This window comes from Camellia sinensis, chromosome 12, assembly GCF_055761805.1.
Source record: "Camellia sinensis isolate YWXY chromosome 12, ASM5576180v1, whole genome shotgun sequence".
Taxonomy (NCBI): Eukaryota; Viridiplantae; Streptophyta; class Magnoliopsida; order Ericales; family Theaceae; genus Camellia; species Camellia sinensis.
In genome coordinates, this window is record NC_138972.1 from 89,566,095 (window position 1) to 89,591,902 (window position 25,808).

The window sequence follows — 25,808 nt, forward strand, 5'->3', positions numbered from 1 at the left end:
CTCTAAAACTATTTCAAAATATACATCTAAACAAATTAAAAAAAATTCTAAACTCTGTGCTCAATTTTTTTTAAAAAAAAATTAGAGTGAATTACACTAATAATCCCTATAGTTTGGGGCTTGTGTCACTTTGGTCCCTGACGTTTCAATTGTGACACATTTGACCCTAAATTTTGAATATTGTTCTAAATTAGGACAATTGAATATATCATTAGATTTTTTAAAGGTAAAATCGTTAATTTGATAAAATATAAACTAATTTGACAAAAATAAATGTCAAACAAATATTTTTAAATTTTAAAAATTATTTATACACACTAAAAATAAAATCATGTAAAATTGATAAATCTTTTAGACATTTATTTATTTTTTTTATCAAATTAATTTTTATTATGTGTTTGGATGATGATCATGTAAAATTAATTTTTAAAAACTAATCATGTAATTTTTATTAATTTTTAACAACTTTACATATTTTTATCATTGGTGAATAAAAATAATTTTTAAAAAAATTAAAAATATTTTTTGAATATTTATTTTTATCAAATTAGTTTATATTTTATTAAATTGACGATTTTACTATTAAATTAAATAATGGTATCTTTAATTTTTTTTTATTTAAAATAAGATTCAAAATTTAGAATCAAATATATTAAAATTAAAAAATCAAAAATTAAAATGATATGAATCTGAAACTATAAGAACTTTTGATATAATTTATCTAAAAATTTATCTACCAAAATTAAACCAAACACACTCAGAATTTCCTTTGTTTTGTGTGGGTTTGTTTGACTCTGGAAGTGGAACCCGTGACCCACCGATCATCACTCTCTCACCAATCTCCACAATATTACATTTAAAACTCTGACACTTCTGTCATCTGTCCCTCTGCTGTATCATTTACACTCTTGTCTCTCTTTTAATTCTTTCACCACGCATCTCAAATTACACTAATATCCTTTTGAGATCCCCCCCCCCCCCCCCCCAAAACAAAAAATTCATAATTGTGATATTGTTATATAATCAATGGTACTACACACTTATTTCTCGGGTGAGTTTGGATCCTCTCCTTAAGGCCCTTCTTTCATTTCTTACTTGTAACGGTTTAGATGAGCCGTTGCATATCCAACAGCTCAGATTAAAAAAAAATCAATTGAAATTTTCGTCGATCTCCCGCCCAAACAAAAACACAGTTTATACATTCACTCTCACTCTCACTTTCACTCAGCCTCACAGTCGCCCGTGGTCGTCTATCCAACCTCTACCCTCACCGGCGAACCGACGACCAATCCCGACGGTGACCCAGACGGCGAACCCACTCGTGACCCCACGACGACCATAGCTCCACCACTCCAGCCTCTACGCTTCGTGAACTCCACCACAATCGGTTGAGCAAAGATCTCTTTTTCACGAATCAAGTTGGTCTTCGAACATCTGAAATGAAAAAGTTAGGAGTCTGAAAAAATGTAGGGCTTTTAGAGTTGGAATTTCTAAAAAAATTTAGGACTTTTAGATTTGGAATTTCAAAATTAAGGCTTTGATTTGGGATTTTGAATCGTCTGAAAATTTTTAGGGCTTATAGATTTGGAATTTCAAAATTAGGGCTTTGATTTGGGATTTTGAAACGTCTGAAAAAATTTAGGGCTTATAGATTTGGAATTTCAAAATTAGGGCTTTTTTAGCCGTAACTACAATGCTGTAATTTTCTACAATGCTGTAATTTTCAAAATTAGGGCTTTTTTAGCCCTAACTACAAGAAGTGTACCTATTCTTTTTTCCATCTCTGTCCATATGTAAGTACTTCTGTAATTTTAATAAATTTTTGGATAAATAAATAAATTTATCCTGTCCATATAAGTAGCTGTAGCTATAAGACAAATAAATTTTAATGGCATCCGTTAATAAATCTATTTTAACAGGTGTGTGTGTCCCATAAAAAACATTCTAATGGCTATTATGGCTTCTTGAATTCAACTAGAAGAAAACATTCTCATACTATTATGAAACAATACCACCATTCTGTGTGTGCCCCATAATCAATTTCAGTAAGTCTAGTGATGCAGAAACCAAATATAGAATTCTTGTGTATAAATATATGGATGAACATGATTTTACAAGATTTGATGATATAGCCCACTTCTAAAAATTCTTGAACATGATTTTACTATCTTATTCCCTGAATCTCCCAGAAATTATTGCTTCAAACTTTCTTAAATATGATGTGGGTGGTAATTATTATATTATGTTTTGAAGAGACTTCATTTTTTATTTTTCACTTTTGCACCATTTGTTTTTGTTTATCATTGTGGACTTTGGCCGGTGTTTTTTTTTTCTTCATTAGTATATGCCCACATTTTGATGGACCTAGCATGGTCTCTTCTTTTTTCATTTTCAGTACAGACTGATTTTGAGCCTGCCCGAGGTTGAGTGGGATAGGTTTCTTGAATGAGATTCTGATTGAATGGGTTTGCCAAATGGTTTGTGTTTTTAAATGAGCAACTTCTGTTCTTTCTTTTTTTTAATATAATATTTTTATTTATTTTTTTCATTAGTGAGTGACATATTTTGAGTAAGTTAATAGTGCTGCCAGTTATATATGCATCTTTATACTGCTGCCTATTTTGCATGTGTTTCTCTGCTTGCTATCTATCACTTATTCATCTATTAAATGCATACCTGTTTTGCATCTGTTTTCTGTACTCATTTATTTTTTTGGTTGGCAACAATAAATTTTGTTAATGAAAGAATAAATAAGGAGAAATACACATTGAAGGAGGACAGGAAGTCCACCAAATAGAAAATAAAAAGAAACAAAAATTACATATCACACAACTTGCGAATCTCTATTAATCAAAGGACATTTTGACTCAGGAATAAGATAGTAGTAAGGGAATAAGGGTGCTAGGGTACAATGTAAAGGCTGTTACAGTGTGTCTCATCTCATGTGTAGTACCCTTACAAATATTCTTCCCTAATTTCATAACTCAAAGCTAACTACTCAGGAAAAAAAATCCAGAACCGTGTTTAGAATTTAAAGTATATATGATAAATCTGATTTACATTGTTTGTATTGTATTGTGTATGCAGATTTAGAAATGGCTTCTTCTTCTACTAACAATAGCAACATCAAATTAAAACCGAGACTGTGTAATTGTGGAAGAACAGCTGCCATATATATTGTAAGAACCAATGAGAATAGAAATAAAAGGCGTTTGTTCTTTATTTACCCATCAAAATATGTAAGTGTACCTGTTGGAAATATTAAATATGTAAGTAGTGACAATTTAATTTGTGTTATTTGACTGACTAAGGCCAAGTTTGGCATGATTGAAAAAAGACAAAAAGTCAAAAAGTCACTATCCTATTTAAGTCACATCATCTTATTTAAGTCACATCACCTCTCTAACACATCACTTCAAACCCAACCCAAACTCAACCCATATTTCATAAAAAGTCAAAAAGTGCACTTATTTAGTCTTCCCAAAATAGGCCTAATTGTCATGCATTGTAGACCGAAACTCCCAATTGCAATTACTTCAAGTTCGTGGATGAAGATGATGAAGATGTTACGTCCACAATCCGTTCCAACACTAGAGCTTCTAATGGTGTTACAGTAGAAGACTTTAACGAGCTGAGGAGGAGGCTGTATGACATGGAAAATGAACATGATGACTATGGTCGAAGGCTTCGAATGGTGGAAAATATTTTGAAGGCGATGGTGTATTTGATTGTATTTTCTATACTTTTGTACTTTATGATATAATGTTATTATGGATTTATGGATTTAATGTTATTATGGATTTAATGTTTTTGGCTTTGATGAATATATGCAATGAATTTAGAAGCTATTCATGAATGGAATTTGACGAATGTAGTTATGGATTTAATGATTATAGATGCAATGATTTTAGATGGTTTTTATGAATGGAATTTGGGAACTTGGGATGTTTGAGATGTTTGAGATGAATGGTACAGGATTTGAGATGTTTGAGATGAATGTTGGAGATGTTTCAGAGCATTGTCCAGTTGGATTATATGATCAAAATAAGGATCATGTGTACAGTATACCAGCAGAATGATCAAAATAAGGATCAAAACTTTGTTGCTGGTGTACAGAATGATCATTCCTAAGGATCAAAACTGGTATGCTGGTATGCTGGTGTACAGAATGATCAAACTGGTATGCTGGTGTACAGAATGCTAGTGTACAAAACGGGTATGCAAAATGATCAAAATAAGGATCAAAATTGGTGTACAGCATACCAGCAGAATGAATTTACAAAAACCATATGAAACCATGATTTCATAGCATTTTTGTACATTCTTTTCCTTTTGTTCTTTTTTTTTTTTTTCACTCTTCACACTTCACACTTCTTCTGTATCTGTACATCCTTTTCCTTTTGTTCCTTTTTTTCCTTCACACTACACACACTTCACACTGTCTAGTCTGGCCAAGATCATTGCTAGTGTCCATCTACAAAACCATGTGTCCAGCATACCAGAAACAATGAATACCTCTGCAGAACCATTACAAAACCATACCTGTGCATACCAGCAGAATCATGCAGAACCAATACAGATCAAATGTACATCTAGTTTCAAATGTACATCTAGTTTCAATACAGATCAAATATACAGCATCTACTTTAAAATGTGTTCAATACAGAGCTTTGAATGTACAGATCAAATGCAGAACCAGCATACCAGTTTGCTTTGAATACAGAACCAGCATACCAGAGCCAGTATACATTTGCTTTGAATAGTGTTCAATACAGAACCAACATACCTGTTTGCATAACATTTCTTGACCATTTCTTGATACCCATAATAACACAAGAAAATATCAACTCATAACCATTGCAGAACCATAACCATTGCAGACATAATGAAGATCATTGCAAAACCATAGCAGCAATCATTAAATGAACATGAACCATAAACAACATAAATGAACATCAACCAACATCAACCAAGTTAAATGAACATGAACATCAACCAACATCAGAACCAGAACCAGCATACCAGAACCAGAACCAACATGGACACCAATACAAGTTAAATGAACATCAACCAACATCAACCAAGTTAAATAAACATGAACCACAACCAGCTCACTTGGGTTTAACATATAAATTATAATCAATTGTAACTGAACATCAACCAATACAAGTTTAACATCTAAATTAAAACATTGGTCCATCAAAATTGACACATTGGTCCATGTAATTTAACATATTGGTCCATATAATTTAACATTTGAACACACATTCCTTAATATCACTTTCCAGCAGCAGTGTGCTTCACAATTTCAGAGGCCATGACTTCACTTTCCAGCCCAATTTCAGCATCAGTTTACTTCTGTTTCTGCTTGTCCATAACCTAAAAAAAAAAAGATAGAATTTTTAGCAAGTAAATACATGATATCACAGAATTTTCATCAACTAAAAACCTAGAATTTTCAGCAACTATAAATTAAAAATACATGAAGGGCGAACCTGACTACACATTGGAGTAGTTGATTCTTGAGAATATCGAAACCCAATGTCATAGCCACATGAACCTTGTAGTAGTGACTGGAATGTTGGTTGAGTAGAATGCCGTTGAGGCATTGAAGTTGGCAAATAATTTGGCACCACATACATCTCCCGCAAATTGTTCGCCTACAACAATGTCATATATTAGGCTTCGCAATTATGGTTTCAGTCATGGTTTGAGTCACATATTATATCCACACAAAAAATACAATGTTAAAGTAAGACTTACATGATATGTGGGATACATCAATGGCGGAGGAATATAATTCCACCCATGGGCAAAGATGGAGGAAGAGAATGAAGGGGAGGAAGAGGTTGAAGAGGAGGAACATGTTGACAAACGTATATATCTCCTCCAACCTGCAATAGATTGTGACGAAGCCAAGCTGTTAGCACGGGATTTTTTTTTGGAGTTCGCCACCAACGCCGCTTCGAATCCACCTTTAACCCTCTTTTTGCCCTTACTAGTTGCCACATTTTTCTTCAATCCTTTTAGTTACACAACATGATTCATATCTTCACAATCCATTTCAAAGCAATGGGTGTCATTATCATTACCTACTTCATTTTCAACACCAAAATGAGCACTTAACTTGCCTTTAACATTTGCACCTAATGTAGCAAGGTGTGTAATACAAAAATCATAAGTTTCTTCAGTTTTAGCAGCTCTAGTTGCTAGTGCTCTAAATGCGGTCATCAATGTCTTATACGGCGAGACTTGTTGGTATTTCACATCTACTTCAATGTCATCCCCTTAATGTCCTTCACAGTTTCGACTCTTGCTTGTTTGGTCCACCTCTTTAGAATGTATTATGGAGGAACCTTTTTTATCTTCAATATGTCTCTAATAACCTTCAATGAGTAACAACACAAGATTTGTTCCCTTTCAAACTTTGTACAATTACAACCCAAAGAGCCATCCCTCTCCATCTTCACTTTCCTTGCATGTTTATTACCAACATCAACAACTGTGTAAATGGTACTAGCCTCGCCACATTCAATTGCTTCTATGTCCGATTCAATGGATTGAAAGTACTCATTTTGAAATTCCTCAAAGATCTTTTTTGTGTAGACATTACCCATTTGAATTAACATTCTTATTGTTGCTTTCATCTTTGGCAACCTTTGGCACAAAGTATGTCATGCTTCTAACTCCTTGTATCGTTTCTCGTAAAGTACCCTTTCGAAATGCATAAAGAGTTCATTTAAGTTAAAATCAAAACGAATGTAATCCTTCAAAAAAGCATTAAAAGATTCACTAAGTTGTGTGGTACTCATTCCCACAACCTATGTTGATCTAACGTAAGGCCAGCCCCATTTTTCTTTCACCGCAAAAGTCAATTTCAACCAATGGTTTTCATGCGCACCATATTTATCAAGCATTTTCGCCCATTCTAACTTCCATTGATTTGCATCTTCAATGTGAAAGAAGAATTTATTTAGTACACCCTTCACCCCCTTATCTTGGAACAAACAGTTAACATGATTTAATGCATTTTGCATCATATGCCAAGTACACAATCGGTGACTTTTGTCAGGCATAACGATGGGTATGGCTTTAGCCATTGCAGCATCTTGATCGGTGAAGAAAGTTTTTGGTGCCTTTCTTGACATAGCCTCTAGAAAATTTTCAAACAACCATACAAACTATTCGGCGGTCTCATCATACAACAATGCTGCACCAAATATAACTGTTTCCCTATGATGGTTGAATCCCACAAAAGATGCGAAGGGTCTATGTTCTTTATTTAACCTGTAAGTCGTATCAAATGTGACAACATCACCAAATTGGGCATAATCCATGATCATTTGTGCATCGGCCCAAAACATATTGGTTATTTGCTCCTCATTATCTAATTGAAAAGCATAAAAGAATGAAGGATTCTGCAAAGATTTTTCTTTAAATTATTGCAACACATTGCCTACTTCCCCATATGCTAAACTTTGTTGTCTTTTGGTTCTCAAATAATTTTTAGAATCTAATTTCGTAAACCCAAGACATTGCCTTCAACCAGCTTCCCTACCCATGAGTTCAAAAGACTGGCCTAAACGAAGACCAGATTATGCTGCCAAATCTAACTGAATTTCTTGGATAGTCGATATCTTTTTTTGTGACGGCAACATGTGGGCACACTCGGGTGATACAAGATTATGGTTGTGTTTTTCTTTGAAATCGGTCACAACAAATTTCCCAGTACCCTCATCTAATTTAATATAAAGTCGAGCCTCACAACCAGTCCTAGTTTCAGCTCTAGGGTTTTTTGACAATGGGTCTCGCTTGTCAACCTTTCAAAATCCCTCCTTGTTGCAAACCAAAAGTCTACAAATAAGTTGATTAGTGAGGTGAGAACCCGAATATACAAATCAAGTAAATAATTAAATAATAATATTACAATCTCAAAATATTTTGGTGGTGAATCCTAAAGTGCAAATAAATATTTGGAAGGTCTTTTAATTGATTTTAAAACCTAAAATAAATTTATGGTGAAAGTCTTTAATTTAGAGGCAAGGTTTATTATAAATAAATAAAAAATAAAGAAGAGGGTGTGACTTGAACTCTAGACCACAAAATTAATAAATAAGGCTCTTACCATTTGAGTTGCATATAACTTATAGATATATTTTGTATATTTATCTATTTATTTGACCTACGCATGCTTTAGGTGTACCCAACCACTAGTATAAATAAAATAAACACAGACCCTAATTCTTATGATATTGTTTTCCCACAACTTTCTAAGCAGCCGTGAGAGGTAAAGAGAGGGAGAGAGACGTCTAGGTCATTGGGTGAAAAGTGTTGAAAATTGTTGAGTTTTGTGGTGGTCATTGGCAAGGTAAATCCCTTATTATTTTTATTCCTTCACTACCTTTTTCTTCTTCTTGTGAGTTGTTGTGTAGCTGATGGATCAAATCGGTGAAGTAGGTACATGTGTTGGGCATGGCTATGAAATATTTGGCTGATTGGGATAGTGTTTTATGTATAAAGAATGGTGTAATTCTTAGTCCAAAAATTCTGCACAGAATCACAAACTTTAAAAATCAAGAAACCATATCAAAAGGATGAATTTTAATCTGAAATTTTTACAGTAGATTAATTACATATTGAATTTCATATCTGAATTTTTTCATAATTTTTGGGAGTCAAAATCCATATAAACTGATGCGTTCAAATCTGTCCAGAAAACTGGTTTTAAACAGTAAATTCGGAGTGTTGTTCTCTTTAGGTATAAATCCAAAAATTATCAAATCAGTGTCATTAGAACCGGTTACATGTCTAGTTTCTTACATTTTTAGCCTTGCATTGATTGCTCCTGTATATTAAGAGAACCGTCAATTTCTTTAAAGTGCCGCAAAAAACAACCTGTTTGGATATAATAAATTGTAGATAATTATTTTGATAAACAAATCAAGTAAAACCAATTGGGTTTAAAACTTAGGATATATTAGTTGATATCTAGAGGTTTTTGGAATTTTTTGAATAACGTGAAGTGAGTTTTGTAATTTTCAAAGTTAGCGAATAAATTGGGAAAACTTGTTTAAAACTCTGTTTTATCTTAAAGTTATTTTTAGTTAAGTTTCGATCGGAACCCATGTCTTGGGTGATTTTAGACCTTGAAGAACATAAATATAGGTAATATTTAAGAGTAACGGTGAGTTAGGTTGAGCCGTGTTAGTGCACTTTAGTTTGGGGTTACTTAGTTTATTATTCCTTTTAGTATGTTTGAATTAGTGGTGACGTGTAGTTTTAATACTTTGTTCAGGGCACTAGTTGGAATTTTATACTCTATTCAAGGATTATATTATTTCATTTTCAGGTGAGTAGTTTCATGGTACATATTTTTATGAATGTTCCCCTACCTTGAACTGTTGGAAAATTAAATTGTTGTTTCATGACTAAACTGTTTTGATAAATTATTATATTATCAATGGAATCAAATTATTTCTGAAACATATGTGAACTTGGCATACTGTAAACTATTTGTTTTGGTTTCGTGTTTATAATGATGAACTATCATGTTTTGCGAAACTGATGTGTATTGATTATTGGGACCACATGTGTATTTAGTCCAGGGAAATTATTCCACTGTGTGTGGTGACTCTAGCCACTAGGGAACAGATCCGGGTTGGGTCGTGATGACTCTAGTGCTCAACGATTGTAAGGAAAAGACCTTAAAAAAAAAGCTAGATGACCTTCAATCGGATCGTCTTTGAGAAAAGGTCCAAGTATCACCCTAAGGATTACTCTTAGTTCGGTATTGGATCCAACGGGGCTTATAGCCTTAAGAATTGTGTAGCATATTACTTATTATTTTATTGGTACCTAGAAAATTATTGGTGTTCATGTTATAATCTGTTTTAAGTGGAAAATGTCATTTATGATGTTCTTGCGAGACATTTGTATTTTAAGTGTTGAACTGTAGAACCTTCATTTTGAAACAGATTGTATTTACCAAATTGTATGCCAATCTAGTTTCTGTGATATATATCTTATTTTGGAATTGAGCCATGTTTTCAAAACTGTATTTACTATCCATGTTGCTACTCACTGAGCTATCAACTGACTTAGTTTTTATCACTTCCAGGTGTTAGAAGGACTTAGGGTGGACTCATGACGCAGCTGAGACTCGATTGCATGGACCTCTAGGACATACATGTATTTTGTTTTAGATTGTCATGTCCAGTTTATGCATATTTCTTTTTATTTTTATTGAGGTTCGTTTATGATTATTTTGATATGTGGGTTGTTTATACCCTATAAGTTTGGATGGTTTTGATTACGGTTGATTTTGCAGTTTATAGTTGTGGCATGTCACTGGATTGAGTTTTGGTTATTTATTTCTGGACTATTGTATAGTTATTCAATGTGTTTATGGATTCGTGTTTAGGCTTACGTGTTCCTTGGGCTAAGGCCCTGTGGGCCACAACCGGTCATACCCGGATTTGGGGTGTGACAATTGTGGTATCAGAGTTATAGTTTATCGAGTTACATACCTTGCATTTCATCATTTAGACGAGGTTCGAGTCCTTATAGTCCTTAGTAGTGTGTGGTTGAGTCAGTTTTGTTTAAACTTGTGTTGAGTCTTTATTGATTTCAGTTTGAAAGTTAAGAGTTAGCATCTAGATTTCTACGTGGATTGTCTATTCCTTGTGTGCCTTTGGATGCATGTATTACCTTGTCTACTTCATTACGAGAATTGGTAATATTGGGAGATGTTTGTAGATCTTGTGAGATAAAGATGGATGGTAGGATTTTTCCAGTGGATTTGATTTCTTTAGAGATGAAGGATTTTGATGTGATTTTGGAGATGGATTTGTTGACGAAGCATCATGCTTCTATTGATTGTTTTAGAATGGGGGTAGTTTTTGTTATGCTGGGATAACTTGAGTTTGTCTTTCAGCGGGATAGGAAAGGGTCTTCTATCTGTTTTACTTCTTCCCTTTGGACTAATCAAATGTTAAGTAAAGGGTGTCATGATTATTTAGCTTGTGTGGTGAGTATTGAACTGCCAGAATAGAAGTTAGAAGAGTTGCCTGTAGTGAGTGATTGCGTTGATGTTTTTCCAAAGGATCTACCTGGACTTCCTCTAGATTGTGAGGTAGAATTTTCCATTAACTTGGTCCCCAACACAACACTTATTTCTAAAGTGCCCTATATAATGGCACCATTGGAGTTGAGGGAATTACAAACTCAGTCATAGGAGTTGTTAGACAAATGTTTTATTAAGCCTAGTGTTTCACCTTGGGGAGCACCTGTGTTGTTTGTAAAGAAGAATGATCGGTCTATGAGGTTATGTATTGATTATAGAGAACCGAACAAAGTCACAGTAAAGAATATGTATCCTTTGCCACGTATTGATGACCTATTTGACAAATTGTAGGGAGTTCAAGTATTCTCTAAGATTGACTTGAGATTAGGCTATCACTAGTTGAAAGTAAGGGATGAGGATGTTCCTAAGACTGCTTTTAGAACCCATTATGGGCATTATGAGTTTTTGGCGATGCCTTTTGGTCTCACAAATGCAACAGCCGCATTCATGGATTTGATGAATAGAGTATTCAAACCCCAACTGAATAAATTTGTAGTAGTGTTTATTGATGACATCCTAATTTAATCGAGTAAGGAGAAACATGAGCAGCATTTGAGGGTAGTACTGCAGATCCTTAGGGAGAAGAGATTGTGTGCAAAATTTAAGAAGTGTGAATTCTAGTTGAGCAGTGTATTCTTTTTAGGTCATGTGGTGAGTAAAGATGGGGTATCTGTGGATAGCACGAAGGTGACAGCAATTGTTGATTGGCCACGACCTACTTCGGTGGTGGAGGTACATAGCTTTCTAGGGCTTGCTGGTTATTACAGACGGTTTGTGGAAGGATTCTCTCGTATTGCTTTGCCACTTACCAATCTCACTAGGAAAAGGGTCAAGTTTGAGTAGAATAATGATTGTAAGCGTAGCTTCCAAGAGTTTAAATAGAGATTGACATTAACTCCAATCCTTGCCTTATCTACAGACGGTGGTGGTTTTGTGATTTATGGTGATGCATCACGGAAGGGTTTAGGATGTATGCTCATGCAGCATAGGAAGGAGATTACTTATGCATCACGACAATTGAAAATACATGAGAGGAACTATCCTACGCACGACTTGGAGTTAGCAGCAGTGATTTTCGCTCTTAAGATTTGGCGACATTATTTGTATGGAGAGTCATGTGAGATTTACACTGATCATAAGAGTTTGAAGTATATTTTCACACAAAATGAACTAAATTTGAGACAAAGAAGATGGCTTGAGTTACTAAAAGATTATGATGTGAATATTTTATATCATCTGGGGAAAACAAATGTGGTGGTAGATGCCTTGAGTAGGAAGGTAGCAGTTGGAGATGTAGCTGCTTTGTCTATTGAGAGTTGTTTGGTGGAAGATATGAGACGTTTGAGGCTTGAGGTTGTTACGCCTGGTGATAGGGCTTATTGTAGTCAATTGACAGTTTAGTCGACCTTGAGAGAACGGATTCATTTAGCTCAGGAGATTGACCCCCAGTGTAAGTGTATTAAAGGAGAGATGCGAAGGGTAAGCATGTAGACTTGGTGGTTAGTGATGATGGGTTGCTTAGATTCCGTAGCCGAATTTGTATTTTTGCTGGTGGTGATTTGAGGAAGGAGATTATGATGGCGGCACATAGTTCTAGTTATAGCATTCATCTTGGAAGCAATAAGATGATCGAGATCTTCATGAACATTTTTGGTGAAATGGTATGAAGGGAGATATTGCAGAATTTGTGGCTCAGTGTTTGGTGTGTCAACAGGTTAAAGTAGAACATCAGAAACCCACAGGGAAACTACAACCCTTACCTATACCAGAGTGGAAGTGGGATCATGTTACCATAGATTTCGTGTGCGGATTACCTCATACTAGTGGTAATCATGATGCAGTTTGGGTAGTTGTGGATAGATTAACCAAGTCAGCACATTTTATTGCAGTTCGGATGAACTATTCTCTAACTCGATTTGCACAGTTGTATGTGAAGGAGATTGTTAGATTGCATGGTGCACCAATATCAATAGTATCAGATCGGGACCCTCGTTTTGTGTCTAAGTTTTGGGGTGCGTTACAGTCAGCTATGGGTACTCGGTTAAATTTTAGTTCAGCTTATCACCCTCAGACAGATGGGCAATCGGAGAGGACTATTCAAACCCTTGACGATATGTTGAGGGCTTGTGTTTTGGAGTGGAGAGGTAATTAGGATGATTATTTGCCACTCATGGAGTTTGCGTATAATAATAGTTATCATTCTAGTTTAGGAGTAGCTCCTTATGAGGCTTTGTATGGAAGGAAGTGTAGGTCTCCTTTGTGTTGGTATGAGGTTGGTGAGAGGCAAATGTTGGGACCTGATTTGGTGGAGGATGCTACACAGAAAATTATCACCATCAAAGAGAGATTATTGATTGCTCAGAGTAGACAAAAAAGTTATGCTGATCATCGTCGGAGAGATTTAGAGTTTCATGTGGAGGATATGGTATTCTTGAAAGTATCACCATGGAAATGAGTGATTAGATTTGGAAAGAAAGAAAAGTTGAGTCCTAGATAAATTGGTCCATTTGAGGTATTGGAGATGGTTGGTGAGGTTGCGTACTGTGTTGCTCTACCCCCTAGGTTGGCAAGAGTGCATAATGTGTTTCATGTGTCTATGCTGAGGAAATATGTGCGCAGTCCGTCGCATATGATAGATTATGAGTCACTTTAGATTAGAGAGGATTTTTCGTATGAGAATATGCATGTTCAGATTTTGGATTCGAAAGAGAAAATGTTGCGTACAAAGGCCATTAAATTGGTTAAGGTACTGTGGCGTAATTATCTAGTTAAAGAGGCGACTTGGGAACACGAGGACGAGATGTGCGAGAAGTACCCACATCTATTCTCATGATTTACTCATGTTAGTTTCAAGGACGAAACTTTTCTTTTAGGGGGGGAGAATGTGAGAACCCGAATATACAAATCAAGTAAATAATCAAATAATAATAATATTACAATATCAAAATATTTTGGTGGTGAATCCTAAAGTGCAAATAAATATTTGGAAGGTTTTTTAATTGATTTTAAAGCCTAAAATAAATTTATGGTGAAAGTCTTTAATTTAGAGGTAAGGTTTATTATAAATAAATAAAAAATAAAGAAGAGGGTGTGACTTGAACTCTAGACCACAAATTAATAAATAAGGCTCTTACCATTTGAGTTGCATATAACATATAGATATATTTTGTATATTTATCTATTTATTTAACCTACACATGCTTTAGGTGTACCCAACCACTAGTATAAATAAAATAAACACAAACTCTAATTCTTATGATATTGTTTTCCCACAACTTTCTGAGCAGCCGTGAGAGGTAAAGAGAGGGAGAGAGACGTCTAGGTCATTGGGTGAAAAGTGTTGAAAATTGTTGAGTTTTGTGGTGGCCATTGGCAAGGTAAATCCCTTATTATTTTTATTCCTTCATTACCTTTTTCTTCTTCTTGTGAGTTGCTGTGTAGTTGATGGATCAAATCGGTGAAGTAGGTACATGTGTTGGGCATGGCTATGAAATATTTGGCTGATTGGGATAGTGTTTTATGTATAAAGAATGGTGTAATTCTTAGTCCAAAAATTCTGCACAGAATCACAAACTTTAAAAATCAAGAAACCATATCAAACGGATAAATTTTAATCTGAAATTTTTACAGTAGATTAATTACATATTGAAAATTGCATATCTGAATTTTTTCATAATTTTTGGGAGTCAAAATCCATATAAACTGATGTGTTCAAATCTGTCCAGAAAACTGGTTTTAAACAGTAAATTCGAGAGTGTTGTTCTCTTTAGGTATAAATCCAAAAATTATCAAATCAGCGTCATTAGAACCGGTTACGAGTCTAGTTTCTTACATTTTTAGCCTTGCATTGATTGCTTGTGTATATTAATAGAACCGTCAATTTCTTTAAATTTCCGCAGAAAACAACCTGTTTGGATATAATAAATTGTAGATAATTATTTTGATAAACAAATCGAGTGAAACCAATTGGGTTTAAAACTTAGGATATATTAATTGATATCTGGAGGTTTTTGGAATTTTTCGAATAGCATGGAGTGGGTTTTGTAATTTTCAAAGTTAGCGAATAGATTGGGAAAACTTGTTTAAAACTCTGTTTTATCTTAAAGTTATTTTTAGTTAAGTTTCGATCGGAACCCATGTCTTGGGTGATTTTAGACCTTGAAGAACATGAGTTTAGGTAATATTTAGGAGTAACGGTGGGTTGGGTTGAGCCGTGTTAGTGCGCTTTAGTTTGGGGTTACTTAGCTTATTATTCATTTTAGTATGTTTGAATTAATGGTGACATGTAGTTTTAATACTTTGTTCAGGGCACTAGTTGGACTTTTATACTCTATTCGAGGATTATATTATTTCGTTTTCAGGTGAGTAGTTTCATAGTACATATTTTTATAAATGTTCCCCTATCTTGAACTATTGAAAAATTAAATTGTTGTTTCATGACTAAACTGTTTTGATAAATTATTATATTATCAATGGAATCAAATTATTTCTGAAACATGTGTGAACTTGGCATACTGCAAACTATTTGTTTTGGTCTCGTGTTTATAATGATGAACTACCATGTTTTGCGAAACTGATGTGTATTGATTATTGGGACCACATGTGTATTTAGTCCAGGGAAATTATTCCACTGTGTGTGGTGACTATGGCCACTAGGGAACAGATCCGAGTTGGGCCATGATGACTCTAGTGCTCAACAATTGTAAGGAAAAGACCTTAAAAAAAAAGTTAGGTGACCTTCAATCGGATCGTCTTTGAGAAAAGGTCCAGGTGCCACCCTGAGGATGACTCTTAGTTCGGTATTGGATCCAACGGAGCTTATAGCCTTGAGAACTGTGTAGCATATTACTTATTATTTTATTAGTACTTAGAAAATTATTGGTGTTCATGTTATAATCTATTTTAAGTGGAAAATGTCATTTATGATGTTCTTGCGAGACAAGAGTATTTTAAATGTTGAACTGTAGAATCTTCTTTTTGAAACAGATTGTATTTACCAAACTGTATGCCAATCTAGTTTCTGTGATATATATCTTATTTTGGAATTGAGCCATGTTTTCAAAACTGTATTTACTATCCATGTTGCTACTCACTGAGCTATCAGCTGACTTAGTTTTAATCACTTCTAGGTGTTAGAAAGACTTAGGGTGGACTCATGGCGTAGCTGAGACTCGATTGCATGGACCTCTAGGACATACATGTATTTTGTTTTAGATTGTTATGTCCAATTTGTGTATTTCTTTTTATTTTTATTGAGGTTCGTTTATGATTATTTTGATATGTAGGCTGTTTATACTCCATAAGTTTGGATGGTTTTGATTACGGTTGATTTTGCCGTTTATAGTTGTGGCATGTCACTGGATTAAGTTTTGGTTATTTATTTCTGGACTATTGTATAGTTATTCAATGTGTTTATGGATTCGTGTTTAGGCTTACGTGTGCCTTGGGTTAAGGCCCACTGGGCCACGACCGGTCATACCCGGATTTGGGATGTGACAAGTGAACTTGTCCTTCCTACAATAATCCCTTCTTATGCTAAACCCCATTCTTCCTCTATATGTATTATAAAAATCATACGCACATTGTTCAGAATCAAATGTCATTCCTTGTTTTGGCTTCCAATCACAATTATTCTCAGGTTCCATATCGATATCAAAATGCAACTGAAAACCCATATAAATAAAATCTTAGCTACATAAATTACATCTATATTTTACACACAAAAAAATATAATTTCAGTTTGAAAAAAAGAAAACCAGACATAAAAACATAGAGACTAAGTTCAGTTTGAAAAAATTCCACTTATACATGTATATCTTGGAACTCTGTCATCTATATTAAAATCTATTTTTCCACCAGTGTTTAGAATCTGTCACTATATAGTCTAAATAGGCTCTCATGTTGGAAATGAGACCTAACTTTCATTATGCAAATCCAGTATCTACAGAAACTACTACTCAATAAAGCAGCAAATCTATCTGTCTTCTACTTAAGATGGCCAAGTTTCTACTTAAGATGTAATATCTTTCATCAGTGAAGGCCCATTTATCTACTTAAGATGTAATTTCTTCTACTTGTTTGTCTTCTTGGTGAAGGACAAATTTGATCATTTATTATATCCAGATCTGATCTAATTTGTGATTAACAAAACATGAGGGTTCAGACATGATCTTTGAGAACATTCAATTCTACAGTGGGTTCAGTATATCCACAATTGCTTCGCATTCACTATGTTTGAAACTGTTAGCTCTTCTTGAGCAATGGAATTTTGCTCAAAGAAAATTGAACACAGAGGACAAAAGCTGAGTTTTTGTTTCGAATGCATGTTGTTTTCAAACAAAATTCATTAAATTCAAACAATTTTAAACTTGTTTCCTAAACCCAATTTGTTTCATGAAATTATGTTTCCAAAAGAAACGAATTTAAAGTTGGAATCGTATTTTTATAACAAACATAGAAAAATGAGTACCGACTTTAAAATATATCTGAAATTGTTTTTTAAATACACGAAGTTAAACTTAAAATTGTATTTTAAAAATACAATTTTATAAAACAATCTGAGTTTGAAAAAATAAATTTAAAATTATTTTGATTAAAAACTTTGTTTGAAAATCACTTGTAATTTCGTAAAGAAAAACTCAGACAAAAAGTTGCAGGAAAATTGGTTCGCCAAAAGGTGACTTTGAGTCTCAATTCTACAAAGAAAGAAATAAAGAAAGAAAGAAAAAATGACATACTTTGTTGTCTCATACTTTGAAGAAGACTAGCCTCTGGTTCTCAAGGAGGGTAGATAAAAAAAAGGCAAACCGATGGGCTCGATTTGAGGAGTGCTGTAGAGAGGGTCTGCCGCTACTGAACGGTTCGGTGAGGTGGAGGAGAAGAACGTAGCAGCGAAGCAGACAGAATCTGTATCAACAGTGGGTCGCCGCCGGTGAGGATGGGTTCGACGGAGGAGAAGGGGTGAGTGCTGAGTGCTGTGTGAGTGCTGAGTGCTATGTGAGAGATCGACCTCTGAGCTGTGTTTTTGTTTGGGCGGGAACTCGACGAAAATTTCAATTGTTTTTTTTTTTTTTTTTTAATCTGAGCCGTTGGATGAGCCGTTGCAAGTAGGGAATGGAGGAGGGGCCTCAAGGAGAGGATCCGAACTCTTCCGATGTACCTAAAAAAAAAATAGTAGTACACACATTAATTAATATATCAATATATATATATATTATAACATTATAATTTTAAAATTATAGAGCTCATTTATTATACAAATTATAAAAATTTAAAACTTCTAAAATTATATTATATCATTCATTAATACACTAATTGATATACCAATTAATTAATATATATATATATATATATATATATGGTGATTTGAGATGATCTAAATAAGTGAACTTTTTGATTTTTTATGAAATATGGGTTGGGTATGGGTTGTAAGAGGTAATATGACTTAAATAAGATAATATAATTTAAATAGGATAGTGACTTTTTAACTTTTGGACAAATTACACAAATAGTCCTTATAGTTTGGGACTTTTGTCATTTTGGTCCATGACTTTTCAATTGTGACACATTTGACCCTAAATTTTGAATCTTGTTTCAAATAAAGATAATTGAAGATATCATTAGATTTTTCAAGGGTAAAATTGTTAATTTGATAAAATATAAACTAATTTAACAAAAATAAATGTCAAACAAATATTTTTTAATTTTTAAAAATTATTTCTACCTATTAAAAATAAAATTATGTAAAATTGATAAATCTTTTAGATATTTATTTATTTTTTATCAAATTAATTTTTATTATGTGTTTGGATGATAATCATGTAAAATTAATTTAAAAAAATTAATCATGCAATTTTTATTAATTTTACATAATTTTATCATTGGTGGATAAAAATAATTTTTAAAAAATTAAAAATATTTTTTTGACATTTATTTTTGTCAAATTAGTTTATATTTTATCTAATTGACGATTTTACCCTTGAAAAATCTAATGATATTTTCAATTGTCCTTATTTGGAACAAGATTCAAAATTCAGGATCAAATGTATCACAATTGAAAAGTCAGGGATTAAAGTGACACAAGTTCCAAACTATGGAGATTATTAGTGTAATTAACTCTTAACTTTTTTACGTTAGGACAAATAAGGCCATAACATTATCTTATATAATTGTAATGTTAAACCATGGGAATTAATGTAGACAATATATATTTCTTAATTTTAAAAAATGATAATATTATTTTTTTACTAAGTATTAAAATTGTGATGTATTTTCTTGATCAATGTAATTTTCCTTTGAATGTATAATAAAGGAATAAAATATAAGTTGTTGTTAATTGGAATAATAAAAGTACCATCTAATTCCTGATAAAAACTTAATACAAAACATGAATTCTCAATTAAAAAAAAAAAAAAAAGCACACATGAATTCCTCTATGTAAAGAAAAAATATATATATATATTTTTTCAATTAGGTAAAAGATTAGTATTAACAATAAATTACCTAAAAGATCTATTTATGCACCAGGGTATTTGGTTTGTGTTTTGGGATAAATTTTTAAAAAAAAAATTGAGAAAAAAGTTTAGAAATTTTTTAGATTTATTTGGTTGTATATTTTAAAAATAGTTTTGAAATTTGAGATGATTTGATATTTTGTTTGCGATGAACTAAATAAGTGTACTTTTTGAATTTTTATGAAATATGAGTTGGATATGGGTTGAGTTTGAATTGATGTGGTAGACAAATGATGTGACTTAAATAAGACAATGTGACTCAGACTTGGTTTGGCATAACAAAAAAAAACTAAAAAGTCAAAAAGTTACTATCCTATTTAAATCCTATCATCTTATTTCAATCATATCACCTCTCTACCACATCACTTCAAACTCAACCCATACTCAACTCATATTTCATAAAAAGTCAAAAAGTGCACTTATTTAGTTTATCCCAAATAAAATAGTGACTTTTTTCATTTTTTGCCTTTTTTTTATTATGCCAAACCAAGCCTTATTGTAGTTGAGTAGATTTGTAAGAAAAAAAATGATTGAGAATGAGAGAAGAAAGAAAAAAAAGTAATTAATTGATATATGCAAAAAAATAAAGTGATTTTGAAAAAAAATTCAAAAAATTTCTAATCAAACAAAATTTTAAAATTTTTTTAAAAAAATTATGCTTTGAGAGTTAAATCAACAAGGGCTTAATTTTTTTAATTTTGTAACCCAAAACCGTATTCCTTCGCAGCAAACTCTGATTATAACCCGCATCGCAACACATGCAGACCACCCTACCATATCCTGGCCCATTTGTTTAACCGAAACAAACATTCCACTTCATGTCCCGCCAAACCGAACCACGAACCAACCATCGCTTGCCACCTCATCCGTCACCCCACAACCACAAAACTCCATCTTTTATGAGACCCACATTGGATTGCACTATATAGGTATTCTATTGTCTGATACGGTGAGCTGTCCAATGAGTTCCAGCTGTCTCCCACTATTGTCCATTCACAAGCATCCACGTCAAGAGAAGGAATCACAGCTGTCAACTATTCACCACAAATGAAAATGCTATACGTGTCAAGTCATCATTCACCAGAAAGCCTCGATCGCCTGTGGGATCTGTCAAGCTTACCGAATAGAGCATCAAGCACCTGCCACGTGGCGTCTCCGTGTTGCATATGATCATTGAAAAGTAGGGCCCGCCGTACAGTAGGGTCCACGAGGTTCCTCTGAATGGTGGAGAGGTTGGTTGCTGCCACGTGTTCCAGAATAATTCCCAACTTTCCGACGTCGTTTTCGGCCACCGTGAGAGAGATCTCCGGCCACCTCACGGCGGAGGTGAAGGGCAACCGGATGTCATCGGTAATGATGACTGGCACGCATCCCAAGACGACCGACTCTACTAACCTCGGACTCCAAGGTGCCCAACCTAGAGGGCAGAGACAAAACACCGAACGAACAATCTCTGACTGGTAACCGGCAAATCTATGCCTCTTCAGATAAAATCTCCGGTCACCGCCATACTTCTGCCATATAATTGTCCTTACCCGCCTAAAAATATAATAAAAAAATTAAAAACCCATATTAAGCAAAAATTATTAAATGGATCAAGAGTTCAAATAAAACATTAGTGTGGCCGTTTATTTTATAATTTTAAAAATATGTATTGTGAAAAAAATTATTTAAGTTGTTTATGATTTTTTTTTAAAAAAATTTATGTTACAATGTTTAGATGGTGTTTGAGAACAAACCAAAAAATTAACAAATCAAACTTCTTTCACTGTATTTTTATCACCCTTTTTTTTTTGGGTTGTAAAAAATCAAATCCTCAACACCACCTTAGAGCAATTTATAATTATAATTTATAAGGTAAAAATAAATTATATAAACTAAAGAAATTTGATTATTAAGGAGTAAGAAAAATGATATATTTAGACCTTGATTTTTAATCAAAAAGTCATTACAAAATATCAAATTATTCTATTTATTTTTATGTATATCTTTTTGTAATAATTTAAAAAATTACTAAAAAAATTAATTCTAAAACAACCCCTCAATTTTTAGTTTCACATTATAATTTGAAAAAATTACAATTCAATGGGATCTTCATAAAATATTTATAAATTCATGAAAAAATTTATAATTTTAATTATTAAAATTGATAAAATTTATCACTAATTTAAATTTTTTTAAATATTCATTGATTTGTAATTTTTCGTTATAATTTTCAAAAAATTACACTAAATAGGGCATTTTGAATTTTAAATACTTTTTTAATGGATACATTATTGTCAAATGATTACATAATCCTATTATTTTCACTTTATGTCTATCAAGACTAGATCATCATGAACAATTGTTAAATAATTTCAAAATATTAAAATTACATCAAAAGATCATGCGTTAATGTTTATATAATACTTTTAATAAATAATAATAATAATAATAATAATAATAAGTTGCATAAATTTATTCTACCAAGATCCTCTAGTGTTTTTTTTTCCTAAAGTTTTCTAAAGTAATATGTTATATGGGTGAGATTTAATGCTAAAAAATTGATATGACTTGTTATTAAACCTCAATCATACAACACATCACTCTAAAAAACTTTAAAAAAAAAAACTCTAGAGGATCCTTACTCAAAATCTCCCAACTATACTTTTAAGTTTTTCATTTACGTAAGGCCAATTTAACAAGTTGGTTAAAAATTGATTTTTTTTTAATTTTTTAACTTTTTTAAATCACATTATTTTTACATTTTTTATATATATTTCTTTTTAAAAAATTTAAAAAATTAAAAAGTTAATTTTTAACTAACTTTTCGAAACATCCCCTAATATTATTGGGTTTACCTAACAATAACCGAATTACAGTTAGGGTTGATTTGCTCATTTAACAAATATTAAAGGTTAATCCAAAAATAAATAAAGAAGCCGCTATTCTCTTTTTATTTTGTTTTAAATGTATATATATATTCATCTTATGATGCATTGAAGTGAGTTTATTTTATTTGAAAAGTGTTATATTAATATATTTCTTAACTTTTTATGATAAAAGGTAAAATATAGACTATTTAAAGTGACTTTTTAAGGGAAAAAAAAAAATGAAATATAGATTAGATTTAAAATAATATGATAAAGAAGTCATCTAATTGTAGCTTAAATAGAATAATATAATAAAATATAATCAACATGCTTGGTTAGAGTTTTTCAAACAAAAAATTCAGAAAATTCTACTTTCTTGTTTTTTGTATTTTTTTATTTTTACTGATTTTTTTAAATATTTTATGCAATCTTTTTTACTTTTTAACTTTTTAGACATACTTAAAATAAATATACTTAAAAAGTAAAAAAATTATGAAAAAAACTTTTTAAAAATTCGCTAAATATCAAAAATATAAAAAAAAAATACGAGAATTCCGTACATATTTTGTATTTTTATGTATTTATTAATTTTTTAAAATATTTTTTCATAAATTTTTTATTTTTTAGATACATATAAGTAAAGTGAATATAAAAAAGTAAAAAAAACGTTTAAAATTTTAAAAATATTCACTAAAAATAAAAAAAATACAAAAATCAAAAAACTCAATTTTAAAAAAATTTAATTCAAAAAACTCAAAACAAACGCATTGAATTGTATTATTTTAACACATGTCAAACAAAAGCCAAAGAGGATGTATTAGAGCAAAATCGAGAGAATAAGGAGTCCCTAAATAAATAAATAAATAATTGAAGTAATTACCTGCTGTAAAAACGACCGCTGATGTTCTTGGGGTGAACCTCCATTTTGTCTCGCCGTCCTTTCGCCGGAGCTTTTGCAATGGTGGACCGTACACTTTCCGGTGACACATACGGTGGAATCACCACATTCTCAACTTCTTGACACGGGTGTCCATGCTTAACACCGAATGTCTGCAATATAATCGACCTCTTCAGTACCTCCGGTATTCCATCTTCAATCGCTACCTCCTCCTTCCCAAAACAGACCATCAAATTTTCAAAAACACTTCCAAAAAACAACCAAAACACATTTTAGCTTCTGTATTTCTCACCATTGTGTGAAAACAAGCTCCGAAATCGTGAGAAGCGACAAAGACGTGGTCGGAGCCCCGGCTCCGGTTCCAAAATGGAAGCTCCGATGAGATGATCCTGAACGCTGATTCAATCAGAGACCGTGCGTGACCGATCGCCGGGAAGCCATTGACGGAGCTAAAGTTGCAGGAGACGTAGATTGGGACGAAGAAGAAGTCAGCCTCATTCGGGTCGGGCGTCCGAACGTCGCTATTCAACAGAGCTCTGTGTATAGCTACCTCGGAAGCGAAGAGGTGGTTGCTACACCTCTCATTGGAAAGCCAATCAGTGTTGTATTTCGATGGCAAATCGTATATATAGACTTTCAAATCGTTGAATAAACCCCGAGCTGGATGGGTTTTGAGTTTTTGGAGATGGGTTTTGTTGAGGGACTCGAACAGGGCACGAGAGGGTAAGGTGGTTTTAGAGAGAGAAACGGTGGTGGTTTTAGAGAGAGACGTGGTGGCGGATTGGTGGGTAATGAGGGAGGAGGTGAGGAAGTAGGAGGAGGAGAGAGAAAACCAGAGGACCCATTTGAGATATCTGTAGCAATGGGTCTTCTTCTCTGTTTGTCTTCCATGATGCTTGGTGGTGGGGTGTAATTGTCTCATTCTTACATAGAATCCTCTGTTTTTGGAAGCTCTATTGAGCTCTGCCATGTTCTTCTCTCTTAACAGTGTAGTTGTTGAGATGGGGCTTTCAGTTTTGTTCTGAGAGATGAAGTGGAGATAAAAAAACAGGGAGTGGAGATATGGGTTTGTTGGCAGTTTGTTTTTTTAGCTTCAAAAATTTTAAAAAATATATATATTGCGAAAAAAAAAATGTTTTAGAATTTTAAAAGAGTTTTAATTTGTTTTTTTTCAACTATGATTTATTTTTTATTTATTTATTTATTTTTTTTGTCACTGTCAATTGCATAAAATTTTATTTAGAATTCTATACTTGTAAGGCCTTGTTTGGGATACTCTAAAAAAGTCAAAAAGTTAAAAAATCACTATCTATTTAAGTCACATCACATTTTTATCACATCATTTCAAGCACAACCCATACCCAACCCATACCCACCCATATTTCACAAAAAATAAAAAAATATATTTATTTATATCATCCCAAACCACCTCTTTATAACTGTTATTGCAAAAATTATAATGAATTTGCTCGAATTTGTGTAATTTAATCTTATTTTTATGATGGTGTTTTTTTTTTTTTTTATTCAAATGAAAGTTAAACAAATAGAGTTTAATACAGACATAACATCAAAGGGGACTCAGTCCCTCCTAGAGCTAGCAGCCACTATATCTGCAACTAGTGCAGAATGTAGAACATTGGGTGGCTCATCTAAGAAAACAAAATGCTCAGTTTGGCTGACTCCTATATTGGCAAGAGCATCAGCGCATTTGTTGGCTTCTATTGGGATGTATGAAATTCTGCATTTGCATCTTCTCAGGAGAAAGTTGGCATCCTTAATCAAAGCTCTATATGGACAAGAGCTGGCAGCACCATCTGTAATCAGTTGCCTTGTATCTTGAGAATCTATTTCAATCTCAATATTTGCCATTCCTTTCTGCATGATGATGGTAAGTCCCCGGTAGAGACCCCAAAGTTCAGCTTCCAAACTCGTGCAACTCCCGCCATGGTAGCCCCACAGCCAAGTTCCCACTTCATTCCGCAATAGACCACCATATCCAGATTGGACTGGGTCTCCTCTTGAGCTTTCATCAATGTTGAATTTCAGTGACCCTGCAAGAGGTGCAAACCAAAGAGTTAGACGTTGTATTAAGTAATTTGGGTGAGTTGGATTTAAGAGAGAATCTTGAATTTCTTGAGCCTGCTGGATAATTCTGTCTGTGTTGACGGTAGCAGGTTGGTATTGAGCTTCAAACACCTCTCTGTTCCTATCTTTCCATATGTTTCAAAGGTAGATAAGAAGATAGTTGCCCATTGAATATCCTCCACCTTTTGCTTACTTTCCATATTTGATCTGATCCAGTCAGGAAGAGGGACGCTGTCACCTGCTTGCCACCAATGAAGGCTTTGCAACCTGACCCAAATTAATTTAGCTTTGGGGCAGCCTCTGAGAAGGTGGCTCATGTCCTCCATAGCAGTTTGATA

The 25,808-nt window shown here is 33.2% G+C and overlaps 1 protein-coding gene across 3 annotated transcripts; it reads right to left on the reverse strand.

Annotated features, from left to right (window-relative positions):
• Positions 1 to 5,066: 5,066 nt before the first annotated feature.
• Positions 5,067 to 24,457, reverse strand: LOC114261091 (putative glucuronoxylan glucuronosyltransferase IRX7). 3 transcript variants are annotated; one of them, XR_014346787.1, is made up of 6 exons: positions 23,678 to 24,457; positions 23,368 to 23,597; positions 20,410 to 21,174; positions 17,860 to 18,281; positions 5,496 to 5,660; positions 5,067 to 5,379 (listed from the first exon to the last, which is right to left on the reverse strand). XR_014346787.1 is itself a non-coding variant. In XM_082899195.1 (3 exons), the coding sequence occupies exons 1-3, from the start codon at positions 24,353 to 24,355 to the stop codon at positions 20,709 to 20,711; spliced, it is 1,374 nt and encodes a 457-aa protein (XP_082755321.1). In that variant the 5' UTR covers positions 24,356 to 24,457; the 3' UTR covers positions 20,186 to 20,708. The 3 variants fall into 3 exon arrangements, 1 of the variants encoding a protein (XP_082755321.1); XR_014346786.1 differs by having other exon boundaries at positions 5,764 to 18,281; XM_082899195.1 differs by lacking the exons at positions 5,067 to 5,379; positions 5,496 to 5,660; positions 17,860 to 18,281 and having other exon boundaries at positions 20,186 to 21,174.
• Positions 24,458 to 25,808: the final 1,351 nt, after the last annotated feature.

Bases quoted from the DNA above. Each gene is read 5' to 3' on its own strand.
- LOC114261091 (XM_082899195.1), bottom strand. From the start codon at position 24,355: ATGGCAGAGCTCAATAGAGCTTCCAAAAACAGAGGATTCTATGTAAGA. The intron at 23,598-23,677 runs GTGAGAAATACA...TGTTTTGGGAAG, and splicing joins GAGCTTGTTTTCACACAATG to GAGGAGGTAGCGATTGAAGA. The intron at 21,175-23,367 runs GTAATTACTTCA...TTATATTTTTAG, and splicing joins AGCGGTCGTTTTTACAGCAG to GCGGGTAAGGACAATTATAT.